The 21,425-nt window shown below is 33.7% G+C and overlaps 2 protein-coding genes across 4 annotated transcripts in view; both read right to left on the reverse strand.

Annotated features, from left to right (window-relative positions):
• Nucleotides 1–14,616, reverse strand: part of SERPINI2 (serpin family I member 2) — a 32,117-nt gene extending 17,501 nt beyond the window's left edge. The window contains exons 1-6 of one of the 2 annotated variants that reach the window (XM_030822784.1): nt 14,487–14,616; nt 14,221–14,311; nt 12,063–12,319; nt 7,538–7,768; nt 5,963–6,157; nt 5,690–5,882 (exon numbers count right to left, since the gene is read on the reverse strand). In XM_030822784.1, the coding sequence (XP_030678644.1) occupies nt 5,690–5,882; nt 5,963–6,157; nt 7,538–7,768; nt 12,063–12,319; nt 14,221–14,240 (896 nt within the window). In that variant the 5' untranslated portion in view covers nt 14,241–14,311; nt 14,487–14,616. The remainder of the gene's footprint in view (nt 1–5,689; nt 5,883–5,962; nt 6,158–7,537; nt 7,769–12,062; nt 12,320–14,220; nt 14,312–14,486) is intronic. The other variant, XM_030822785.1, reaches the window with a different exon arrangement.
• Nucleotides 14,617–19,175: 4,559 nt separating this feature from the next.
• Nucleotides 19,176–21,425, reverse strand: part of WDR49 (WD repeat domain 49) — a 174,344-nt gene continuing 172,094 nt past the window's right edge. For both annotated transcript variants that reach the window (XM_030822787.1, XM_030822786.1), the window contains exon 19: nt 19,176–19,488. In XM_030822787.1, coding sequence (XP_030678647.1) covers nt 19,370–19,488 — 119 coding nt within the window. In that variant the 3' untranslated portion in view covers nt 19,176–19,369. The remainder of the gene's footprint in view (nt 19,489–21,425) is intronic.

Genomic DNA, 21,425 nt, shown 5'->3' on the forward strand with positions numbered 1-21,425 from the left:
AGATGATATCTTATTGGCCTCGATTCTAAACTAGTTATACACAAAAGAGGGGAAGGAGAAGTATTTCTTAAGCAGTAACTATAATCTAAATAGTCACTCACATGCTCCTTTCTACTGTAGCTTAAATATAAACATTCTTATGGGTGTTTTTTTTTTGGGGGGGGGATGTACTAACTTTGCTACCAAAGAGAGATTTTGTTTTACAACAATATAGAATTTATTACAGTTGGTGTTATGGGTTGAATTGTGCATACCCCCTTTCCCAAATTCTTGTGTTGAAGCCCTAACCCCCAGTATCTTTTAATGTCACCTTATTTGGAAATAGGAATGGGCCTTAATCCAATATGATTGGTGTCGTTATAAGATATGAGAACACCACAAGAAGACAGATGGCTACATGACAACAGAATAAATAATTGGAGTGATTTATCTATAAGTAAAGGAAGACCAAGGACTTCCAGCCACTACCAGAAAGTAGGAAGAGGCAAGGAAGGATTCTCCTAACGGTCTCAGTGAAAGCATGTTGTGCTGACACCTTGATTTTGACAGTTAGCCTCCAGACTGTGAGAGAATAAACTTCTGTTGTTCTAAGCCACCTACTCTGTTGTGTTGTGCTGTTATAAGAGCTCTAGGAAATTAATGAAGTTGATTAAGCTGTTCCAATTTTATCAAAATATTCAGTTATCAGTTTGAAAACCATTACACATTTATTCAGATGTAAAAGAACCACAGCATTCAGTAATAAAATATAAATCTGCCAGTCTACCCCAAACATTTATTGAGCCTACATCGTTGTCTCTCTTCTCTACCAAACACATATTTTAAACGGGTATTTTTCTATTGTGAGGAAATTGTTCCTTTTGGGAGAAATGTATTTCAGAACTTTTAATCCATGATTTTGGTGCTGAGGAAACTTAATTCATAAACGGGTTCTGATAAGTTAAAATTGTTAATGAACTAAATACATAAGCAAATTGTTCCTTTAACAAATCAGAAGACATTAATTTAGTAAAAAAATGAATGCATTTTACATGTAATGCTGTATTAGTGTGATTAAACAATAACAAATTTCTGTTCTCTGAATTTAGAAAAAAAAAAATCTCACTTCTCCTTCTCTAGAGAGAAATTTTGAAGTAAATGGCTAATGTCCTATTTTTCATGAAGCTATGTGTATGGAAAAGAGGGAAAGCTTCATCAGGGTCCCCAAAGAGAATAAATTAGAGTGACTGGAAAGTTGAATTCTGGTTTTTAAGATATTTAAAATTCAATAAAAGGAAATAATATAGAATTTCTTTCCTTGAAAATATTTGTGTAATTTAATTCAATAGTACTCATTTAGCACATGCTATATACCATGAAGCGTGCTATGAACAACAGAAACTAAAATGAACAAGACTTAACCCGCTGTCCCAGACATCACATTTTAATAGGACAGACAGGAATGTGAGCAAGAAATAAAAATGCAATGTAATAAGTGCTATGATGTAAATTTTCCTGAAGTGTTCTAGAAATATAGATAAGGAATGGTTCACTCTAACTAGGCATGTTTCAGTGTGATAACTTCAAGGGAAACCAGAGAGGATTAATGCGAACTTATTGGTCAGACACCGCAGAGAAGGGCCTGCCACAGAGAAGAGAAATGAGTGGAGTCTGAGAATTCAGGGAAGACAATGTTTCTAGTTTGGTACTGACTGGGCAGTGATCTTCTTAACAAAGAAAAAAATAAAATAAAGCCGTCATTTATTTAGCACCTTCTAGTTGCCAGACTTTGTGCTATGAATAGAAGTATGTAATGAGATACTGTAACTGAAACTGCCAAGTTTTTAAATATCATTGATGGCTGGAATTTGTATGGAAAAGGGGAATACAACTGCCAACTATTGTTTTTGTTTCTATAAAAACGAAGATTCAAATTGAGTTTTTAAGGCAAATTGTTCTTTTGTTTGGGGAAAGCAATACAATGGGCTTTTTCATTTTGCAAGTAGAACCAGTGGGATGGAGATGGAGAAGTTTGAGATGACGAGGGCGTAAGCTATTTTATATGATATGAAAACATTGTTTTCACTGAAATCTCCTGCTATAGATGCTTTTTTTTTTTTTTTTTTTGGAGATAGGGCCTCGCTTTGCTGCCCAGGCTGGAGTGCAGTGGCAGGATCACAGCTCACTGAAGCCTCGAACACATGGGCTCAAGTGATCCTCCTGCCTTATCTTCCACAGTAGCTGGGACTACAGGCACACACCACCATGTCCAACTAATGTTTTTTGCTTGTTTTGTTTTTTTCTAAAGACAGGGTCTTTCTTTGTTGCTCCTGCTGGTCTTGAACTCCTGGGCTCAAGAGATCCTCCTGCCTTGGCCTCCCAAAGTGCTGGGATTACAGGCATAAGCCACCACATCTGGCAACTATAGATTCTTGTCACAACTGGGAAGCTGGCCTTAGAGAGCATGGAAGAAAATCTGGGTCACCTTCTCTTTTTACTGGGAAATGTTGGAGGACTCTGAATGCTGAATAGGAGGGAGGTGTAAAGATGACTCTTTTGGGTCAAGGTGGGTGCTAGCACTGTTGCAGTGGTAGGCTAAGTATAACAACGGACAGAAGGAGACTCTTTGGTACAAGAAATAGTCTACACTGAAGGAACTATCATGATTGGTACCTGGTTTTAAATTAGTTGTTATGTTGTAAGTCCCTTTCACTATCACCAAGATTTCAGTAAAATTTGCTTAAACATTGAAGTTGTTCTTCTTGTGTTAGTTTGCTACGGCTGCCATAACAAAGTGCCACAAACTGGGTATCAAATAACAAATAGATTGTTTTACAGTTGCAGAGGCTAGAGGTCTTAAATCAAGATGTCAGCAGTGTCGGATTCTTCAGAAGGCTGTAAGGGAAAAATTTGTTCTATGCCTCTCTTGTTGATTTGTAGATGGCTATTTTTTCCCTGTGTCTCTTCACATCATCTTCCCTCCATGTATATCTCTTGTCTAAATTTTCCTTTTTAGATGACACCAGTCATGTTGGATTAGAGCCCGGCCTAATGACCTCACTTTCATTACTCTGTAAAAATCTTGTCTCCAAATAAGGAAACATTCTGAATTACTGGTTAGAACTTCATCATATGAATTTGGGAGGCGGGGGGATGCAATTCAATCCGTAACAGTTGTGCTTGGAAGAATTAAGAGAGAAGTCTATGTCTACACTGTGGGAGTAGTTGCATGGGAAATGTGGAGTGTGGCCCTGGAGTGGAGATGCTGATAATAAGGCCAAACAGTTAAAAGTTGTCTACACTGTGGGAATAGTTGTATGGGAAGTGTGGCCCTGGAGTGGAGATGCTGAGAAGAAGGCCAAACAGTTTGAAGTTGTCTATACTGTGACAGCTTGGACAGATTTTTGAACTGTGAAACATTCCTCTAAGGATTCCTAAAAATGCTGTCAAAGGAAATTCTGGTGAAAGCCTGTATTTCTTCTTGTCAACTGAGGTTGGGGCTTATGCATTATTATTTAGACTGAAAAATCTGGCAATAAGTATCATTATCCATATTTTATATTGATAAAACCACAACTCAAAATGGTCAAGTGACTCTCCTGAGACCCCACTGGTGGTACATGTCACAGACAGTTTTCAAACTCAGTAATTTTTTTTTTGTCTCCAAGAAAGTGATCATTTCAAAGCTAAGAGAAGTAAATTTGAAAATAATTTAATTTCAAAAAATATTATTTCATTATTAGAAGGTAAACCATCTGTCATACACACCATTATACCTCAGTGTTTGGCACAGTAGGTGCTAGAAAAAAATTCTTTGAAAAAAAGAATAATATCAAGTAGAGATATTCAAATGGTTGGGAAATGAAAGAGAAGTTGGGGAGACTCAGACTTTAAAAACCAGAATAACAGGGGATAAATATTTCTCAGAGAGAATAAGAAGAGGAAAATTCTGAAGATAAAACTCTGATAAATATTTTTGCTTGGGAACAGAAGCAAAATAAAAGTCAGTCAAGGAGCAGGGAAAATTTCCAGAAAGAAAGAAATAAGTCAGTAGTGTCCTGGGGACTAAAGGAAGAAAGCTTTTCCAGAAAAGAAGAGATGGTTAATAATACTTTGATCAAGATCCCAGAGTTAGGATGAGAGAAGTAGAGGATACTTCTTTCTCCACAATTATCAAAGAAGGTAAAGAAAGAGAAGATTAATAAAGATTTACATACATTTTGAGGTGATTTCTATAAATAGAGAGGAGGAAGTTTACCTGATGATAGGTTTTCTTTAGGATATAGGAGACTGGCACACTTCTTGGAAGTAAGAGAAATCAACCTAGAGTAGTAAGTGAAGGAGAGAAGTAATGTCCTGGTATGGTGTGGGTAGGAGTAAAGAAAGTTCTCAAGAGTAAGCAAGGAGTGCTGAACTCTAGTCTTGGTAAGGCCAGAAGTGATTCCTTTCCAGGTTTTTGCTCCAACAAAATCAACAGTTGCAGTAGTTGCAGTAGTTGAAGAACAGGAGCAGCTTTTTTTTTTTTTTTTTTTGAGACTGGGTCTCACTCTGTCGCCAAGCTGGAGCGCAGTGGCACAGTCTCAGCTCACTAAACACCTCCACCTCCCAGGTTCAACTGATTCTCTTGCCTCAGCCTCCCAAGTAGCTGGGATTACAGGCACCTGCCACCACGCGCAGCTAATTTTTGTAGTTTTAGTAAAGACAGAATTTCACCACATTGGCCAGTCTGGTCTTGAACTCCTGACCTCAGATGATCTGCCCGCCTCGGCCTCCCAAAGTGCTGGGATTACAGTCATGAGCCACCATGCCTGGCCAGGAGTGGCTTGTTGAGTGGACTCAGAATTGAGGGTAGTTGAGAAGAGAATTAGGAAAGGGATAAAGACGAGGAGACAGAAACATTAAAAATGTTAATGAAACTATGACTGAAATAACTAATGACTAGATCCTGGCTGAGTGGAAAAGGAAGTAAAAACCAAGAGGTTTAAGAGACCAATGGCCAGAAACAGGGGAGCACAAAACAACTGGGGCCTGATGAGTTTGAAAGGCAATTTAGAAATAAAACAACAGTATATAATCTATTAGACATAAATCTCTTTTTAAAAGTTTGGGTAAAGTGTGAATTGAGTCATTTGGGCACACCTTTCTCTTTGAAGTTTCTCCTGTCCCTTAGAAGCATGATGTTGAAAAATTAGTTCATAATTATTGCTTCCTGAGACAACCCTTTGCAATTTCCATTTTGTACTAACTACCTAAAATTGACTATAGGATTCTGTTTATAATTCAATGATTGTTAGAGCACTGTCAAAGTGATATAACATATCTTTCAATTATATAAAACATACCATTATAATTATTTTTTTCTTAATAAGAGATAAATATTAAAAATTCCAATCAGGAAAAAAGTGGAGAAAGATAAATTAGCATAACGAAAAGACAATAATTCCTTCTAATCCCAACATTTTAATTTTAAGACATATACTTATCTTTTACAGAGAAAACTAAGCACTTAAATTCAGTTCTCATGGTAAAGCAATGCTAGCACAGGTAAGCCCTGCTTTAGTATCTAAAAGTAGAGTAAAATTTCCAAATACATTTGTATTTTCATTTGTGTTAACAGACTTTTCAAGTATTTGTTACCTTTCAGCTGACTGCTCAAATTCCTACGTAAGTGGAAACGTAAGAACTCATATAATAAAATAACATCACCAACCTAGGGAGGCTTATTTCCACTTCCTCTTCTTGCATCTCAGAGAGCCATTTTAGGATTTGTTGAGCAGTAATTAGTTTTTCCACTTCTTCTATATCCATACCTTCTGCAGGAAGTATGATAATTAAGCTAAATTCATCACCTTTATAGGACAATTCTAAAACTTGGTAGTTCACGGAAGACTCAGAAAAATAACCTGGAATAGACAAAATAAAATATCAAATATACTTGGCAATTCTCAAGACTATGCTTAGGAACTGTGGTTTCTCACATTACCATATTTTGTTCTCAGAAGAGCCTTCATCATTGGAATTTTGACAGTTGAACCATTTTGCTTAGTAAAATTTATCAGCTGTGTGTCCTCTTTTCTGAATTTCTGTTTCCAATCTCCTTTGAAATAAATAGCATTCACCAGGACAAGCCGAGTCAGAGGGCCAAATTCTTCCCCTGAAAACATGTCTTTAATTTTTCCTAGGAAGTGGGTGGAGGAGGAGGTAAGAAGAAATGTGCAATAGTGATTCAGTGGAATTGCTTTGAATAGAATTAAAGCAAAACTGTCTTTTGCAGATCAGTTTTGGATAGGGCATGTTATCATCTAAATATGGTAATTTTGAGAATAGACGGGATTGCTGTTAAATATTTCATGAAGAAACAGGTGCAAATGGAATTTCACTACAAAATTAGAAATATGAGACTGTTTTAGGCAAACTCGGATATACCTAGACTCTCCAATAAGATCGTTTGTAACCATTGTATGTCAGACATAAAGGATAAAAATATTTCTTCTTCCATATTTACTGGTATTATTCCATCTATTTCAAGGTCTTCTAAAATGTCAGTCATCATAAATAAGTTAATGGTATATCCAAACTTGCCATTCTGACAGCTGCGTCCACTGACCATTGGAAAGGGAAAAGAATGGAGGATACTAGCATGATTCTTTTCCTCCAAATAACTGGTCTCCTATTTCTATGTCCAGTGAGTTTTTCCAAGTTATGAGAAATAGGCATGACTGGGTGCCATGGAACTGTCTAGTGATGTCCTCATTTCCTACAGCTGTGAACATGGCTCACCACGCTTATCTCACACTTTCAACTTATGCTTCCCCATATAAGGCTTCCTATAAGGCATATGTCTTATAACATCACATTTTTCATAGCTGATTAAATAAAGGAACAAAGTACTATTAATTGAGGGCTTGGTATATGCTTGCCACTTCACATACATTATTATTAAAACTCCAAAGAATTCTGAAATATTTTAATAATATCCTCATTTTAAATGGAGCATAGCTTATAACTTTCCAAGATTTCAACTCAGATTTGTATGAATTTGAATTTACTATATCCCCCTGTAGTCAACTATGAAATTTTTTGCTAGCTTGCATTTAAAGTTTACACTACCATGTTTATGATAGAAATATTAACATTTATTATTAAATATTAACACATTCAACTAAAATGTGTTAATCATTTTCAGCATCTGTGGGAAAAAGGCATTTGGGATTGACAGATTTAACTTCTACCTGGCCAAAGAGATTATTTCTGCTTTTATGCCTGAAAAATCTATGTTTTAACAAAAATTATTATTAAAATTATTTCATTAAAAATTCTATAAGCAGGTATCTCTCAAAAGAAAATAAAAGAATCAGTATACTTTTCAAAGCAGCTTATAATTTCTTTCCAGTTTTACAATTTAGTATTAATTTAAATAACTATGAAATGAAATAGGATATTTGATTCCTCTGATCCATACTGCAATAGGAAAATATTCAGCCATTCTTTACTTTAGGATATTAAAAACCATGAATACAATGGCAAATAATAATTTTACAAAAATGGGAAACTTTACCATCTGTTTTTCTTTCTACCCAGGTACTTATCATCTCTGCACAAGCCTTTGCATCTTGAAAATCCACCAGTTTTATAGCACTCTGAAAAAATTCCTTGTTGCCATGGAGATACTGTTCTTTCACAGTGAATCCTTCTTGAAGGTAGAGGGCATTGGCAAGATTAAATGTAAATTCTTGTTTTTTCTCTGAGATGGCAGAGAAAAATGACTTCAGTACAAAAAATTCTTCCCCTAGAAAATAATTTTAATGTATATTGGCATATTGAACAACATAAAAACAACAGCTTTTCAGCTTTGCTATCTAAGTACTCTGATTCATATCACCATTTTTTGCACCCTTAGGTATAACTAACGATCCCTTCAAAGTTAGTATAAATATTTTAAGGATGTATCTCCTGTAGAATATGCATTCTGTAGAGAAATCATCTTTTATATAGAAAAAAATGTCCACGCAAATTTGAAATTTGTCAAAAACAAGAATATGCATTTATAGAAGCTGAAGGAAAGTCCCTCTTGATAGTCACATTTAGCTCATTTTTAGTTATTGAAATTTATGTTTAGAATCTTATTCTTTGCATAATGTGAGCATGTGATACCTATGAAAAGGGAATGCTAATGAATGCTGATGGGGGCATGACAGTGATGAGCAATCCTTTTCAATATTACTTTTATTTCAGCTGAAGAAAAAATTGTTCTCTTATAAGCAACTGCACCTGTACAGGTTTTAAATTTTACAAGGCAAGCTCTGCAATCATCTCTAGAGATGCATAAGAATCAGAATTGCCTATTTGTACAAGTTCATGAATTTATATACTTTGGCTGTCGACATCAACAATAAAAATCTTTAACCATTTTAACTCTAACCACTAGCCAAAATAAGTCAGTCAGAGTCAACTGAAAGAATCACTTTAGGCCTATTATTTATTTTTGGACTGTTCTGACTGCAGTGTTGTCCAGAAGCTACATATGCCTATGAGAGAACTCTACCCTGATATTTGGTTCAATAGCTTCCTGTTCATTGCCAAAGTGTACCAACAGTTTTCATTTCCTTCTGGCTTAATCTTAGAACTCAATCATTAAGTCTTGCAACTCTATTTCAAATAGATTCCTTCTGGACCTTCATTATATTTTCAGATACATACTGCAAATGCCACTTTCATAACCTAAAATTGATATATTCAATTAATCTTTATTCAAGAAAACCGGGTATTACTAAGAGGGACTTACTACTAGATTTCTATTGGAAATAAGGAGGATGTGTGTGTGTGTGTACCTAAGCTTGTGTAAATACATTTTTTTTTTAATCAGAAAGCTAGCAGCCCATAGGGCATCTTTGTGCAAATAAAAATAGTTCCCTCTCTGGGGGCTGGGCAGCTCCATGGCTTCTCATCTTGTCCAGCTGGGTTACAGAGGCTACATTTCAGTCCCTACTTGCCTTTTTGGCCTGGCATTCTCACAATCTCACAGGAGGCTCTATGAAGTATACTGCATTATATTTCAAACTCCAGGATTCTCTGTTCACTGGTACATAGATACAGGTATAAACAATTTCAGATATAAAAAAACTTACTTCCATATGATTAGATCTGAAGAATTTCAGTAATTCTTTATAACTCTGAAATCCCTTACATAAGGAAGGGAAGAAAGTTAAGTCATTTTACTTATTTATGTAATGATTTCAGATGTAACCATTTATTGCTATCTGAAGCCTGAAACAAATATCTCAATAGCTGGGAGACTACAGAAAAGGCTTTCTGAGTAAAGACACGAGAGCTTTTCCAAAAGAATTAAGGTCAGAAATGAAGTGACAGAATCTGAAACCAATTTTCAGAAATCTGAAATACATGAACACCTCTAAAGGAATAAAAAAAGAGAGAAAGGGAGAAAAAGTAGTTCCAAATCATTTGTCAAAGCAAATAGATTTATGTCATGTACTTAAGGTCTAAGTCTATGTGACAAACAGCTGCCCTTTGATAAATCGTTGAACTCAGAAGTCAATGAAAAAAATGTCACCAAGTAGTACCAGTTTGGAGAAGAATATAACATTATCTGCCCTATAAATTTTATTTGGTTTCTAGATTAATGACATTTTTAGCACAGATCAAAAATTATGTATCTTCTAATAAGGAATGAGAACAAGTTTATTTCATTTTCTAAAATAGAGCCATGGATAACCCACAGGTCATGGGTGAATGTGGCTCTTGATTTGATTGTACCAGACCTCCAGAAAATGTTCTAAACTTCAGTGCATGTTCTCTTCTGCTAGTAAAAGTCTAAAAACCAATTTTGTGTGCATATGGGAGATCCAAAGATGAAAACAAAGGTAGTCATAGAATTATAGATTATTTCAGCCAAAAGGTCCAAATAAATCACCTAACCTCAACTTTTCTTTTTACAGTGAGGAATCTGAGGCCCAGAGAGATTAAGAAGCTTCACAAGTGACATGACTTGTGCCAAATCACAAGGTCATTTAGTTGCAGAACTGGGACTGGAATTCATGCCCAGTTCTCTTTTCAAAACCCTGTGGAAAAAAGAAGCACATTCAATTTAGCCTTTGATTCGTCATCAGCATTATCAGAGGTAAAGCAAAAAGGAGTATTAACAGATGTTCAGCAAAATGGAGGAGGTAAATTCAGAGCAGATGTTTTGACAATGAAGTAAAGAAGGAGAACTGAGGACACTGAGAGCCTTACATAATATATGAGAATTAATATTCTCATTAATATATTAGTGAGAATATATTGCTCTTATATTCTTAATCCTCACTGAATTATTTTAGGAATTAGCACTGATCAAATTATTTAATCTTTCTTTGCCTCAGTTTTCTCAGGTTTATTACAAGGTTGTTTACTTAACAAAGTAATTATAAATATTAAATGAGAGAATATATATTAAGCACATGAAACAGTGGCTGATATGCTATCTATATTTTTGATAGTGCATTATTACTATTACTTTATCATGTTCAAAATTCACTCTTGTTAAAACTTGTGTTTCTCTATATCATGCATCCATTTAAAGTAATTTAGTTTTCACAGACTCTATGTATCTTCACAAATATTGCATTACTTTTTCAAAGCTATAACATGTGATTTAAACGTTTCTGGGAGTGGTGTAGTGGGATTTGCTGAAATTAATCAAGACTAAATCTGGAATACATTGGCTTCAGTATGCACTATTTGCAAAGAAAAATTCTTACAATTAACTTCACTTCACTATCACCAACTTCTTTTCTGTATAAAATTGTATTTATTTAAAAGGAAGCAAATAAAATCTTGTAAATAGTATTTTCAGGAAAGCAAATTTCTAAATACTGCTACTCTGTGATAAGAAAAATACACTGAAATTACAGTTGTAGCAACTAAATTCCCAAATCAAAAATCTGTATTTAGAACACAGTATCTCAGAGTAATCCAAAAGCTGAAAATTAAAACAACTATAGAAACTGAGAGCATGCGATAGCTAAGGAGATGAGCAACAACTTTTCTTTTTTTTTTTTTTTTGCCCTGGCTGGAGTTGCCCTGGCTGGAGTGCAGTGGCACGGATCTCAGCTCACTGCAACCTCTGCCTCCTGGGTTCAAGCACTTCTCCTGCCTCAGCCTCTCGAGTAGCTGAGACTATAGGCACATGCCACCATGCCCTGCAAATTTTTGTATTTTTAGTACGACAGGGTTTCACCATGTTGGCCGGCCTGGTCTCGAACTCCTGACCTCAAGTGATCCACCTGCCTCAGCCTCCCAAAGTGCTGAGATTACAGGTGTGAGCCACCATGCCAGCCGAGCAACAATTCTTTCAAATGGGATGACAGCACAAAAGCACAGTATCCTAGTAAGAGGGATAGACACTATCCCAGACAAACCATGAGGAGACTCCAACAAAACAATCATCATTCACAAGCACAAAGGCCTCTGATTATTTAAATCCTTTTTTTTCCATTTTCCTTTTAAAACTAGTAACAAATAAGCTCTTAAAATGAACAAATTAATATTTTTTTCTTGGTCTCGTTACAGATGGGGTGCATTTTTTTTAAGAGAAATGTTGGAAACAACCTACTGAAGAAAGGCTAAACAAGTAATGGTATTTCTATAAGAGGCAATAAGATACAATAATTAAAAATTGTATTTTGAATCAGTTCCATGACATGGGAAAATGATCACAACATAGTGATAGTGGAAGAATATGTATGTGTATACATGTATATTTTATGAGTATGTATATACACACACACACATGCACACCCAATATAATCTCAAGTAATTAAAACTGGCCAAAACAAACTAAAAGAACATGTACAAATATTTACTTAATTTTACATTTATATAGATGTCAATTTCTTAATAATTTTTGTAACTTTTTAAAAGAATTATAAATGAATATTACATTTACAATTCTCCATTTTATTACAATTTTGTACTTTTCATTACATTTTCACTTACTAAATTTTCTTTATCCTGAACTTCTAATATTAATAAATGAATGTGTCCATATCTTATCCAGTATAAGTAAGGAGATGTAAGAGTCTCACCAGCTGAGGTTTCCTGTTGTTTTAAAGTTTGTCTTATCTGCTGCTGTGCTTTTCCTTTGGCTCCCAGTTGTACCATCTCAAGAACCAAAGTTATTCCAAGGGGTGAAAATACAATGTTGTCCTTATGAGATAAGGAAACCTCTTGATAAAGATCCACTGCAAATTCGGTATTTTTTTGAGCTGAGCATCTTGAGGCTTGACTTGCAAAAAACAGCAATAGAAGACTCCACAAGAAGATTGTGTCCATTTTGACTTCTCTGTATTGTTTAAATCAAAATGTATTCATTTTCAAAATAGAGTTTTCCATAGAGAGCTCAACAGAAAACGTTCTACCTATTGTAGCTTTCTATCTTAATAGAACTTACTACCACGAGTGAACTCTATCCAGTTAGATTTCTAAGTATCACCTATTTAGAAGAATAGTTCATGTGTTAATGGTATTTCTTACATATCTTCAAGAACCAGTAGAAAATATACTTGTAGTTTTGTAACAAAAATCAAAAAAGACACTGCAGTGTTGGAATGTTATCAATGGCAATGGTATCTCCAAATAGTTATACAATAGTTTTTTTTCTCTTTTCTCATGGTTTTTAAGTGGGATAACTGTAACTCTGACATCAGGTAAACCTTCTGTGCAGTCTACTCTACAGTAATTTATAGCTCAAGAGGAAGAAATGGAAAAAAAACAGACTTACTCCAGTGTGGTTTTAGACCTATAATATTAGAAAATTAATGTATTCTAAAGTAACTGAGTAATCTGGCTAAGTTTTTACAATTTTCCTTACACTTTATTTCTTAGGACAAAATAACCCAAAGCCCTCTCCCTGCTTTTCCAAAAGAAGAAAAATGCAACCCAGAAAACCTGCAAAGTTTGAAACAAAATGGCAATCAAATATAAATGATACAATAAAGTACTATGCTCACTACCTGGGTGATGAGATCATTTATACCCCAAACCTTAGTGTCAGGCCATATACCCATGTAGCAAACCTGCACATGTACCTTTTAATCTGTAATAAAAGTTGAAATTATAAAAGAAAATACATAAATAAAATGAAATATAATATCAAAGAATTGACAAAAATACTAACAAACATAAGAGTAGCAGCAATTAAAAACCATAAACAATTCACAAGACTAATAATACCCTATTAAAGTGCTCTCCACTAAAATTGCAGGAAATTCAACCATTTGATTATATCTCAAGCAGAATTAATTTTGCAATATTACCACATATTTGGTAGAATGCTGACTCCAAGGCCTCATAAATTTTAGTAACAATAATTTTACCTTATAAATAATACATGTTAGTAATCCTTAAAAACTTATCCATCAGTAAGTTACTAGGAAGTAACCCTTAATTAGGGGTAAAGATGAAAGCCTTCAGAATAGTGTGTTGTCAGCCTTAAGTAGAGACTTACATTTCTAGAGTGTTTTGTAGATCATTAAGGGTACCATAAATGGTAGGAGTCCCTAAGAACAACAATATTTGTATATAAAGATTACTAATAGTCAAATATTCTTCCCAATTAAACTATGGAGTCATTATTTAGATATTTCAAATTATCTTTCAATGTATTTTGTTAAACTGTATTTGTTTAGATATGCATTTGCAAAAGATAAAAACCTCAAAAAACAATCCAAAGCAATTGTTAGAAAATGTGTTGGTAAACTTTAGATCTAGACCTATGTTATTAATATCAAGCAAATGTTTCATTAGGGATTAATTTAGCATATGAGCTTGTAAATGAGAGTGCAACAATAGTTAAAAACCAGTGAGTAAGAGAAGTTTTACGTGCAAAATAAATGTCTACGTATCATTATCTTCTAATACATTCAATTTCTCAGAAGACTTCTGACCAAAACATGTGTTTGTAGATATGTAGTCAAAATGTTATTAGTACCTTTAAGTTATCAAGTGGAAATATATTAGATATAGCTTTATGTATTTGGTTTATATTAGAATAATGAACAGTATTATTAAAAATGTAATATTTTCTTTGTGGTGGAATCTCAGTATTAGAGTTTCCTTCTCATTATTATTAATAATCTTAATAATTAAATTTGTATTATTTGAGCATCCATTTTTTCTAGAAAATTTCTAAGCACTTAATAAATTATAACCTCGGACAAATATTGGTTTTAAAAATTCACTTACCTCATTGGGTTTTGGATCATATCTTATCAGAAAGCACAAAGTACTGCTGAACTAAACAACCTGATGAATAGTCCTATAAGAACTGGATCTTCTGATTTGTAGTGAAATCATTTAGGGGGAATAAGAGTGATATGTTAATTAAATAAATTCAAATGATTTTTATACCAAAGTAAATTGAAATGCCATTCCTTACTTTACTAAACACTCATAGGCAATGTTATTGCATACATACTTATTCAAAAGCTATTTATTTCTAAGGTACTTACCCCAAACTGGCTTCTGATTATTCACTGGAATGTTACAACTAAAATATGCTTGCTGGAAAACCCTTGTACATAAATACCTGAGCGATCAAGGCCAACTCCATTTATCTTGAACATTGCTTGATTAATTCCTCTAGAACCAAAGCAGGTGTTCACTACATTTGTATTAAGAACTAACACGATCAGGTTAATGATCAACTGATGAAACGTGCAAGAATTGAGAAATAAAACAATTATGGAATTTTTAAAAATTATTAAGTTTATATTATTATTTTACCCATTATTTTACCTCTTTTAAAAGTTGCACAGAATTTGAAAGGATGTGCCAGTGGTTGTAAATTTGCTAGTAATTAGTTCTTTTTGTTTCGCACAGGACTCCCACATCAGATTACCAATGCACTTTGTCATAAATATTTCAGAATGCCTGTGAGAAAAAGAATAAAGCTAAATCAAGTCCAGAATACAGAGACAAGTTACTGCTGCATTTACAGAGTTCTCAACATTCATCAAATTATACAATAGTCAGAGGAGTTTCCTGTGGATATAAGGTCCATTTGAATCCTTAAGAAAAAGAGTGGATATTGAAGAAATATGTTCTTTATTTTGAGCAAAAAGTCCAGCAAAAAAGATAATGGTTTTGCCAAAATATATCAGGATAATACTATTAGCCATAGGTAATTTGATGATAAAAATTGGTGTTACCTTTATGTGATTTTAAAACTCTACATGATTTTCTTTGCAAAAAGGTCATTAATAAAAAATTGCGTAATTTAATGGGTTTCATCTCATTTTTGTAGTTCAAATCAATCACCTCAATGGCAATCAGATATTAAGCACATTGTATTATTTACCTATAGCCTTTGAGAAGAGAAAAAATTTAGTCCAGTTTTAATTAAATATCTGTTGATCCCCAAATTTAATACTATTTCTGATAAACTCGTGTAAAAGAAATAAAGTGAGTGTAGATAGCTTTAAATGGAATTCATTTTTAAAAACCTGTCAGAGGACCCTGTTAACATCTTTCCATGTCCTAATATGGCTATAACTTAAAAATAGGCCTGAGAATAGATCATTATAGGCCATAATCTACTAATTAACTAAAATTTTTCATTTCCCATATAGGCATCTCCAAATGTTTTCTAGATCTTGAGTTTTATTCTAATATTACCTACTCAGCATAAGCATACTCTAGTGTAGCTTTAACTTAACACAGAGATAATTTTCCAAAAAGAGTTGTGCAACACAAGAATACTATCATTCTACTTGCTTCACACAGCAATACATAAATATTAAGTCTGAATGTCAAGACTATCATTCAGTCAATGCTTTTCTACCCATTTACTGACACCAGCAAACATATATCACCAGTACCCTTGGCTACCACATTATTATGTCTGTACACTGCTCAGATCACAATGTGATTTATCCAGAAATAGGCCATTACTTTTTGTACCAATGGCAGAGACCATCACTCTGTCCTACTAAGACCATTTAATGAAATTGTTCTGTAAGGACCTTATATTAAAGCAGTTCAGGTAGAATGTTCATTTTCCTGTCTCTTGAGGAGTAAAAAGCAATAGCCATAAATTTATTCTCCCTGGTTTAAACTCTTTTAATAGACATTGAAGACAATACAATTGTCCATAAAATATTACTACAAATTTTTAAAATATTTTCCCAAACTGCTTCTTTCTACAATTCTATTTTGCTCCTAGAAAATCAGGGTGGGGGGAGAATTATTCACTAATGAGAGCCAAGGTGTCTCGGTATAAGGTTGATCGCCATTACTGTCCCACTGTAAAGTATAAACCTGGGCATATATATAAAAACCACAGCAAGGGGTTACAGTTATCATCTCATCATTTTTCTTATCCTTTTATGTTTTTTTCAAGTAAAAATGCACTTAATTCCAAACTTTAAAAATGTATAAGCAAATGCCCTCATCAGTAAAGAACTTAAAAGTTAATTCTTCCATTTAAACATGGACTCATTTCAGGCAATTTTTTTTTTTTTTTGGTGAAGATTGTTTCTAAATTTTGAGTGATAATAGGAAAATGTTCTGACAAAAGAAAACGTTAAATTATATTTAGTGTAAATATAAGTAATACAAACAAGGTAGCCTATTGAAGATTATGACATATCCTATTTTAATGTGACCAATTCCTTTTACCATAGAAAAATGGATAATAAGTAATTGAATCTGAATGTTAATTTGAGAAACAGTCTATAATGCCTTCAGTTCTGTTAAGAGTTGATAGGTGAGATCCTGCTACCTGCCTAGACAATTAGATGCTGTGAGTTACAAAAGAAGAGTAAGACATAGAAAAAAGACATTGTCTTTTTTCTCCTTTTTGTGTTTTTTCTCCAAATTATTAGAAACAGCTACATTAAAAGAAAGTCTCATACCTTTAAAAGTTCGCTTCTCATTGAATATATTTATGAGACAGCTCTTCTTAATTCCTTTTACAGAAGAAGCCCTGATGTTAATTACAGATGGAATTAGAGTTACAGCATAATACCATACACATGTAGTAGGCTACAGAAAGAAGGTCTGTCTATATGAACCAGACTATCTCAGGCTATCACATCAAACAAAGTTATCTTCAAGGGTAAAAAGTAAAGTATGTCTAGCAAAAGAATTTCCAAATTACGCCAGAAAAAAATATGTCAAATTATGAATTTCCAACTTATGCCAGTTGGCTCATTCAATATTGGCTTAATTAAACCACTACATTTTATATAGCTTCACTTCAGAACGCTGAGGGTAGAAAAGGTGCATTCTATTTATATGTGAATACCTGGTACCTAAAACAGTCTCGTGTATATGCCTTCAATACTTACATGAGAGATGGATGGATCAGTGGGGAAAAGAGCCTTTGCAAATTATTTGGTACCCGCATTCTACTTCTATAACATCTTAACATTCCATTAAGTTTCTGGGAATGTGGCTCAGATTTCACTCCATTGTACTATCACCAACCTATGATTCATAAATCATATGCTCTGAGTTTGAAATGATGGATTACCCAATCAAACCTCCTACCCAGCTCAAGAAGTCTTTGCAATATCCCTGTGAGACAGTTACCCAGTGTCTGCTTGAACATCTCAAATAATCTTTTTGTTCAAAAGCAACTTTTTATATTTAAAAAAAATTTACCTTGAAATACCTTCAAATTTACATAAAAGTTGCAGATATAGTTCAAAGAACTGCTATCTCCACCTCCTCCTGTTTCCCCAATTGTTAGCATCTACCGCATGTATGTATCTATATATCTATCCTCCCAATAAACAAACAGATGTAAATATAGATATGTATATGTGTTACCTGTGTGTGTATATACATACATTTTATATATACATATAATTAGTATTTTCTGAATCATTTTATAGCAAGCTAAAAACATAATTTCTATCATACTTAAACATTCTATTATTATATTTTTCTAAAACAAGGACACTCTCCTACATCATCACGCCACCCAACAGACAAACAAACATACATGCGCATACACACAGAGACAAATATACTTTTCTCCTACAATCTTTCCTGCATGTAATTTTCATTCCATGAGGAGGAAAGGCAATATGAATAGAAGTCATAATGCCTAACTCGGAATGCACTTAAATATAGTCAGAATAGGCAGCTGTCTTCTGAAAATCTTTCCATCACCGCCTTCTCCACCAAACCAAAATATTTGCTCCACTGGTGCTGGAAAGTCTAGTATTAGAATTCATGCCATTGACTTTATACTAATAAGAAGCAAGTGAACAGAATGATGAATGGCAAATACCATGGTTTGGGAGTAAAACAGACCTGGGCTCCAATCTCAACTCTGCCATTGATAATTGAGCACTCTCCTAATAGATTCACATCTCATATTTTAGCTCTAAGCTAATATATTCATATGATTATTGTGTGGTTTAAACACAATGGACATTTGCAGTTGCTATACCAAGTGGTCCCCTACATATTGCAAATTATTTTCCTTTAATACATGTGTTATTGAAAAATTCTTCTTAAACTTTAGCTGGTTTTGAAAGGACTCTTTAAAATATAAATATACAGTAAGTCATTATAGTTATGTAAATGAATTTACCAATTCTTTCTATAGGACACAATAAATAAAGCAGAATAATAATATTGCCTGGAAGATGATTATATTTGTAAATAAAAATGGGTCAACAAACAGAAGCAGTAAGTTGCAGAATCAAATATTTCCCACTTGACTTTCCACATAGAGTGGGTCCTTTATATAGCCCCAGGCCCTTTGATTTTTTTTCAAGACTATTATCTCTTCGATGTGCTACGGCATTCAATTTTAAAGTATAGTATAATGAACTACTGAAGTAGATCATATGCAGTAATTTTCCAATAAGCTTATAGAATGAGTAAAAGCCAATAAGAATTAATAGGAAGTGGTGCTATTGACAAGGTCTAATCGCCATTATGAGAATCATTTAAAAAGTACTAGAAAGTGTAAAAAAGTGGAAACAGTTTTCTTATTCACATTTATAGATATTTACTGGGTCTGTACTTTTCATATATTTCAATGCAGGTTTTACAATGAAAATTGATCAAAAGTGTTTGTCTATAGGAACAACCAGAAGGGCAACTGGTTAGAACTTTGTTCTGGAATTGTAAAGTTTTTATATAAAAATTCTTGAGAATAAACACCAAGATGTTGCTCCCACTTTAGTTCAATATTTATTTTATTAAGAATACAGAGAAATTGACAGACAATAGATAAAAGCAGTACTAAATTATCCCATGAAGACAAAACTTCCTGAAGTTCAAATATAAAATGAAATAAAAGGCAGAATTCTTTATGCTTTTTCTGCATTTTATATCTGTACTTTATGTAACAGTGAAGTTTTTTCTATTGTAATTACTTCTTATTTTTCTTCACTTCACAACTTTTTTCTTGGCAAAATTGCTTTGCTTTTCGTTCATGATCCAGAATTTCCTTGGGAAACAGGTTTTTCTCATCAAATACAGCTTTCAAAGCTACAAAATGATGAGGAAAATCACAAGTAAATTATATTTGTTAAGAGACCTATTTAAATGAAATAGGAGAAAATTCTCAAATTTTGCTTTTTCTAAAAATCTTTGTTTCTAAAACACAAAGCGTATTTGGGAAAATTTTCTCTAAGCTTCTGCTATTCTGTTTACTGCAATTTACATCTAAAAGTTAAATTTTAGTAGAGTTTGCTCTTTTAATGCATATATCTTAATAGAAATCCACCATTCTAAGGGTAGAGGATTATAGAAGTTTGTGTTTTCCATTTTTGTTTTTTAATCTACTTAATAGCTATCAAGACATAAAGAGCCAAGAAAAAATTATTCTGTATTGAAATAAGATAATTAAAATAATCAAAACACAGTCTGACTGTCTGCATGAATAAACAAGCGCATCTACAATCACATCCATAGGGGTTTGCAGTTTTAGGAAAAAAAAGAACCAAATTATTTCCATGAGTGGTTATATTGCGCATCAGTGAGAAGTAGGAGGAAACTGTGCCATACATTCTAGAAAATAATTTTGGCATTTTGCATAATTTTATTATTTAAACAAATGCTTATTGAATGTCTATTATACACAATGTTTTGTGTTCAGGCATAAATGAGGCACAAATATGACTGAGTCACAACCTTTCTTCCAATTGGTGGAAACTAGAAGCAGTACCCAAATAACCAAAACATCATATACAATAAGATATCATTCCAAGAGAATATAAGCAAATGCAAATTGTGTATAAACATATAAAAGATATTATAACAATATATAAAGATTTTTAAAAAAGCTTTAAGAATTAGGTAATTACTTGAGGTAGGTCTTGAATTCCAGATAGGACTTTAATTGATAATAAGAAACACGGAGGTGGGGAAGAATTGGCAAGAGTTGGATAGGAATTGTCAACTAGAGGAAACAAGGTGAATAAAGAATGGAAAAACAGGCCGGGCATGGTGGCTCACGCCTATAATCCCAGCACTTTGGGAGGCCAAGGCAGGTGAATTGCCTGAGGTCAGGAGTTCGAGACTAGCCTGGCCAACTTAGTGAAACCCCGTCTCTACCAAAAACACACAAAACATAAGCCAAGCATGGTGGCAGGCGCCTGTAATCCCAGCTACTCGGGAGGCCAGCTACTCGGGAGGCTAAGGTAGGAGAATTGCTTGAACCAGGGAGGCGGAGTTTGCAGTGAGCTGAGATTGCGCCATCACGCTCCAGCCCGAGCAACAGAGCGAGACTCTGTCTCAAAAAAAAAGAGGAAAAAAAAAGAATGGAAAAATAATAACTATTATTGGAATAACTCTGAATAATTCCGTACAATTTAAAAGAAGCGTAAGATATGTGAACGAAAGTAAAGTGGAATAAAGTTGGAGCTGGACCTAGAAACACTTTAAACAACAACCAAAGAATATGAAATTTAAAAAATAAATATTGAATGACTTTACAGTATAGTGGCATCTTTATATATTTGGATTAAACACAAAATGAAACAAAATCTTTCCACTTCCAGTATAAACTATACTGTAGAGAGGAAGTTATATAGACCTTGGCTACAAAAGTCAAGATCTTTCCTCTTCTTCTCATGGAAATTATATAAAAGCAACCAGGAAAATGAGAGATAATAACTTTGCAAATAAATTCTACTTTAAGCAAAACTCAAAGAGAGATGTAATCTGCAGTTTACAAAATATAAAGAAGCAAAACAGCTGAGATAGGACAAAAGTTGCCTAAGAAAAAGTGAAAAGTATAGAGAGCATAAGAAAGCCAGCAGCAGCATCTTAGAATGTGCTGGGAAAAATATGATAGTCACTGTGAGTTACAGGCTCACCATGAAGTACAAATGCTTTATCCCTTATATACATGAATGCTAAAAAGAGGTGAACATGGCTGGAAGCAGAAGCTCTCTGGGAACTGGTTTGGATCGGTGAAATAG

This window comes from Nomascus leucogenys, chromosome 11, assembly GCF_006542625.1.
Source record: "Nomascus leucogenys isolate Asia chromosome 11, Asia_NLE_v1, whole genome shotgun sequence".
Classification (NCBI taxonomy): domain Eukaryota; kingdom Metazoa; phylum Chordata; class Mammalia; order Primates; family Hylobatidae; genus Nomascus; species Nomascus leucogenys.